This window comes from Lactuca serriola, chromosome 1, assembly GCF_051521515.1.
Source record: "Lactuca serriola cultivar US96UC23 chromosome 1, Lser_US96UC23_V15, whole genome shotgun sequence".
NCBI lineage: Eukaryota > Viridiplantae > Streptophyta > Magnoliopsida > Asterales > Asteraceae > Lactuca > Lactuca serriola.
The window spans coordinates 213,445,289-213,450,698 of NC_136408.1; the positions used below are offsets into that span (position 1 = coordinate 213,445,289).

Consider the following 5,410-nt stretch of genomic DNA (forward strand, 5'->3'; position numbering starts at 1 on the left):
ACACGTCAATTCATGTTCATTGTCTATGATCCCCTTATTAAAAAAACAAATACGACGATCTTTCTTTAACGACCACCACCTCTTCATAATTTTTTCTTCAAATGTAACCTTTCTTGAAGCAGCTAGCACAACCACAACAGCATGGGGTACACTAAATGTGCTCAACAAACAACCTCCAAATCTGAAACTTAAACAAATTTAATACTAGCAATAAATTAAAATAGTTGGAGCATGTCCCATGCACAACAATATATACATGAATAATTTGGCTTGAAAGGGATCCAAACTTGGAACTTCTAATTCCTAAAGAAACATAAAACCAATATATCGGCTACATTACTTGATCGTATTGGCTCTTTTATTTCTCTTCGGGAATATCATGAGGTCTAAAATAGGATATAACATCCCTAATATTGTCTTTTTACTTTTCTTGATCAATGTTGTATCCCTACTATATCAATTTTGTAATGCTCAGAGCGAACGAGTCTCTGCTGTGTTTGTGTTTGGAGATTCTACCGTTGACCCGGGTAACAATAACTACCTTCCAACCGTTGCTAGAGCAAACTTCCCACCTTACGGGAAGGATTTCGTGAATCATAAACCTACTGGAAGGTTTTGTAATGGTCGTCTTGTTACAGATTTCATTGGTATGTTTTATAACTTATTTATTTATTTTTACGTCTGTTATAATAGAAAAGTTATACACCAAGAGCTTCGAACACACGCTTTTTCAGCACACCTGTAGTTATAGTAGTGGATCTTTGTTTTTGCGCACTGCATGAATTGTTTTTTTTATGGTTTTCTTGATTTGGTCGTATGTCAGCTTCGTTTCTGGGTGTTAAGGAGAATTTGCCACCTTACTTGGATCCAACTTTAACAATTGACGATCTGATGACTGGAGTTAGCTTTGCCTCTTCTGGTGGTGGTTATGATCCATTTACATCGCAACTTAGTGTAAGTCTCTCTCTCTCTCTCTCTCTCTCTCTCTCTCTCTCTCTCTCTCTCTCTCTCTCTCTCTCTCTCTCTCTCTCTCTCTCATGCGTGTTCGTGATTGATACCTTTATTTGTACTCTATCAACAATCAGTCAATTTTATCAATGACTCACATGGTCACCATATTTAATAAAGTACCAAGCATGTTAATCTAGAAAAAAGATTGCATGCATGAATCCTAGCTAGCAAACCAAATGCAATCTTGTGATGGATATATTAGATCCCTAAGATATATATATATATATATATATATATATATATATATATATATATATATATATATATATATATATATATATATATATATATATATATATATTACTTTCCTAATGCTTAATTTCCAAGATCGTATGTAAAAAAATTTGTCACATAGAAATATTTTCTATGTTAGTGATCAATATATATGGTTTCCATAAATACGATGTTTCTTATTATGCCGATATTATCAAATCAGGGTGCACTCACTACATCACAGCAATTGGACTTATTCAGAGACTATAAAAGAAAAGTGTCGATGGCTATTGGCAAAGAGAGAACAGATGATTTGATTAAGAGAGCAGTATACATCGTGAGCTCAGGAACAAACGATTTCGCTTTCAACTATTATGGGGCCATTGTTGTTCGACGAACAGCCTATCCAACCATCTCTAGTTATCAGAATTTCTTGTGGCAGAACATTGAAAGCTTCTTACAGGTCTGCAGTTTATTATTTCCTTCTTTCTAAAATATTTTGTACAATTCTTTAATTAATATCGTTCATTAATTACGTCCGGATGCTGAGGCAGCAGACTTTTGATTTCAACGTTGGGAATAGAACATAATACAGAGCAGTGAAACATTAAACTCGCCCCATAAGCATATGCTTATTCAACGTGGAAACATGTCTAATTTAAAATCTATAAGTAGGAATATTATTGGAAAAAAAGTACATGCCTTTTTTCGTTTATTTTTTCCCATACAGGGAACTTTGAATTATCGTCCATTTGGTAAAAAGTAGAGTAATTTTTTTTTTTTTTTTTTTTTTACGAAATGTGAAACCACACTTAAAGATGGTATATGATTTTGATAGAATATTTCTATCAAAATGTTTTAAGTTTTGCTTTCCCTTTTCGCGCGATTCCTCTTTCGGTTAATAAAGAAAAACCTCTAGTTTTCATACCAAAATGTACAAGCTGAGGTTCTAAAAACACAAAAATAACTAAAACAAATAACTATAATCTTTTGTTAGAAAATCTTGATAAAAATATTTGATAACAAAAGAAATTTAGTTTACTATGCCGCAAGATAGGGCTTAAAGTCCAGGGAAAAGTTCAATAACGAACTATAATTATTGGTTCTTCAAGGGACCATTTTTTTTTTTTCAAGTTTTAGAGTTTATTTTTTTCTTAAAAAAAATATCTAAATTCATAACTTAACATTGTTAATGTTAAATATATTTTTTGGATTCACTGTGTGAATTTAAATTCAAATTGTGCATTTTTAAAGATTCACATTGTGTTATTGACGAAAAATTTTTTAATCGAATATGATATCGTTGTAAAAAAGGATAAAAAAATATGAATTTCTGTATTTTTAGTTTTTTTTTTTAATAAAAAATAAGTTCTAAAGGTTGAAAAAAAAAACTGGTTCCTTGGTTAATTATGGTTCTCTGTTGAACCTCACGTTATTTATATATATATATATATATATATATATATATATATATATATATATATATATAATGACAAAGAGTTGAGAATACATATAAGAAACTTCTTCTCAGTTTCAGTTTCTAGTTAACAAAATATATAATGGTACACTAATTGTAATAAGAGATAGTTAACCTAAAAAGCTGATCATTATTGTTATTTTGGATGACAGGGCTTGATGGTTGAGGGTGCACAGAAAATAGGGGTGGTGAGTGCGCCTCCAATTGGATGTTTGCCTGCTATCATTACCGCTAACTCCAAGGACCCTATTCATAGCCGTAAATGCATTGAACGTTTTAATTCTATTTCAATAGATTATAATAAACTTTTGGAAAATAACTTAAAGGGTCTTCAAAGATGGAATACGAGGATTATTTATGCTGATATATACAAGCCAGTCATGGATATGGTTACAAGAAACCGTCAAATTGGTAAGTATATGATTGGAGATTATATATATATATATATATATATATATATATATATATATATATATATATATATATATATATATATATATATATATATATAACTGAATGGGAAGTGATTGGTATATAACAGTTTTTGCCATACAAAACAATTTATTTATTATATAGTTGTACAATAAAACATTTTAAAACACCAATTGTTGTGATGGAGAAAAATTATGGTATACGGATCAACTCTATAAATAAATATATAATGATCATTTTGCGTTAATAATTTTCTAGGAGAAAACAAAAATATAAGCAATTTTTCCACTAAAAAAATACAGAAATGAGTTTAGTATGTTATTTATCGCGCATGTTGCCACCACCCAGCATGCAATTCAAACCTTTTTTTATTAACCATTGTTAATATTACAATTATTTAATACATAACATAGTTTTCGATTTTGTTGGTATAAGGATCATGTTTGCTTGTTTAACATAAGCTCACTTTTCTCTTGTTGTAAACCTAAAAGATTTTGAAGAAGTCCATAGAGGTTGTTGTGGGAGTGGACTAATTGAAGCTGACTTCATGTGTAATCAAAATTCTCCGGTGTGCACTAATGTCTCAAAGTACGTTTTTTGGGATTCTTTTCATCCAACTGAGAGAGCATACAACTTTATCTTCAAGTCTCTTGAAACTCTCATCCGACAATACATAGGATAAATGTTATCTCATGATTAATATCCTACTTTGTCTATTGATCTTATTTACTATTTTGAGGTTGTAAAATCTATTACTAAAAAACGAAAATGCGCAAACCTCTTTATATGATATTCCTAAAATAACTTGCAAATAAAATGTATTCTTATTATAATAACGCACAATGTCGAAAAAGGTTCTCCTATCGATGTTGACCACACAGAAATGTCTTCAACCAAAATTACCACAACAACTAAACAATTAAATAGAAACTACGTGCTTAAAACAAAAACAAACAAGATATTGTTTTGGTAAAAAATCAACTTAATAACTTTGCAACCAAATGTAGTGTGGTGTTTGAGTAAAGATTTTTAAGGAATAGATTGTAAATTGTCGAAGATATTATAATATCGAAGAACTTGAGAGTAAAAATGAAATATTGATATTTGTTATAAAGGAATTAAGTGAAAAGAATGCTCTGAATAGGAAATGTACATTTGAAAGATGGGACAAAAATAGTGTTAATGTTATAATTATATGTTAAATTTGTCAAAGATATTTGTAAGATGTCTGTTCACGTATGATCCATTAGCATGGTCCAGACGTCAAGACTTGGCAAGCGAACCTAACCTGGCGCTCTTCTGGCGCTCGCCTGTCATCCTTGTCAAGCACTCGCCTAGTGCCCGCTCCTGGCGCTCGCCTAACGATCCCATAAGGCCTTACCCAACTCCTTACTAGTTTGGCATGAGTTGGGCCGGCCCAAAGCCTGACCTAACTCTCCTTAAACCTAATTGTCCCCCATAAATAGAACATGTTCTCCCCTATAGAAGGGAGCTTCCTTTGAAATTTTCATAGAGATCTAAACCCTAGGACTTTCCCTTAGTCTCTTAGCCTCTAACCAACTGACATGGCTAAATTCACATCCCACACACCAAAGTCATTCTCTCCGGCTAGGATAAACCCGTGCATCCTCAACACCAATCTAACTTGATCGTCATAGCCTGCTCCCATGGATCAGGCCTTGGGGAAGCTCTAACGATTTGTTGTAATTCTTACCAGATATCAAGTCGGGAATACGCAAACGACATCACACCCCGATCTCCGATCCAGATCCAAGACTCCAAGACCCGAAGACCAGGTGAGATGTCGCAACATTTTTCGCCATCAGTAGGACCAATAATGAATAGTTATCGTCTCTTGGTATCAACCTCAGTTTCGTCTTCGATTTGTTGTTCTTCATCTCAGATCCGTTCATTTGAACCGTTATCTGTTCGACCCTCGCCAAGATCTGCCCAGATCTACTTACCAAACGTTCATATCTGTTGTTCTTCGCCTCATGACTACTTAGATGTGTTCATTTCAACCATCATCTGTTCAGATCCGTTTAGCTCTCGCTATGATCTGACTAGATCTGTTTACCGAATGCTCAGATCTCTAGATCTGCTTCGTTTCAAGCCTCATATCTCTAGATCCGCTCCGTTTCTTGCTCAGTTGAACATTTTCCAAGCTTTCAAAGATCTTCTCAGATCAATTTTCGTTCATGCTTTGGCGGGTTGTTCAACAAGATAGGAAGACAACAAGTTTCTATGAGCTTTTACCCATTCTTTGTTCATATTATG

The 5,410-nt window shown here is 32.9% G+C and overlaps 1 protein-coding gene across 1 annotated transcript; it reads left to right on the forward strand.

Annotated features, from left to right (window-relative positions):
* Positions 1 to 296: 296 nt before the first annotated feature.
* On the forward strand, positions 297 to 3,923 carry LOC145072501 (GDSL esterase/lipase At5g45960-like). The gene is made up of 5 exons (XM_079018944.1): positions 297 to 647; positions 824 to 954; positions 1,448 to 1,687; positions 2,854 to 3,112; positions 3,625 to 3,923. Exons 1-5 carry the CDS (start codon positions 380 to 382, stop codon positions 3,813 to 3,815), a joined length of 1,089 nt encoding a protein of 362 aa, XP_078875070.1. The 5' UTR covers positions 297 to 379; the 3' UTR covers positions 3,816 to 3,923.
* The last annotated feature ends 1,487 nt before the right edge of the window (positions 3,924 to 5,410 follow it).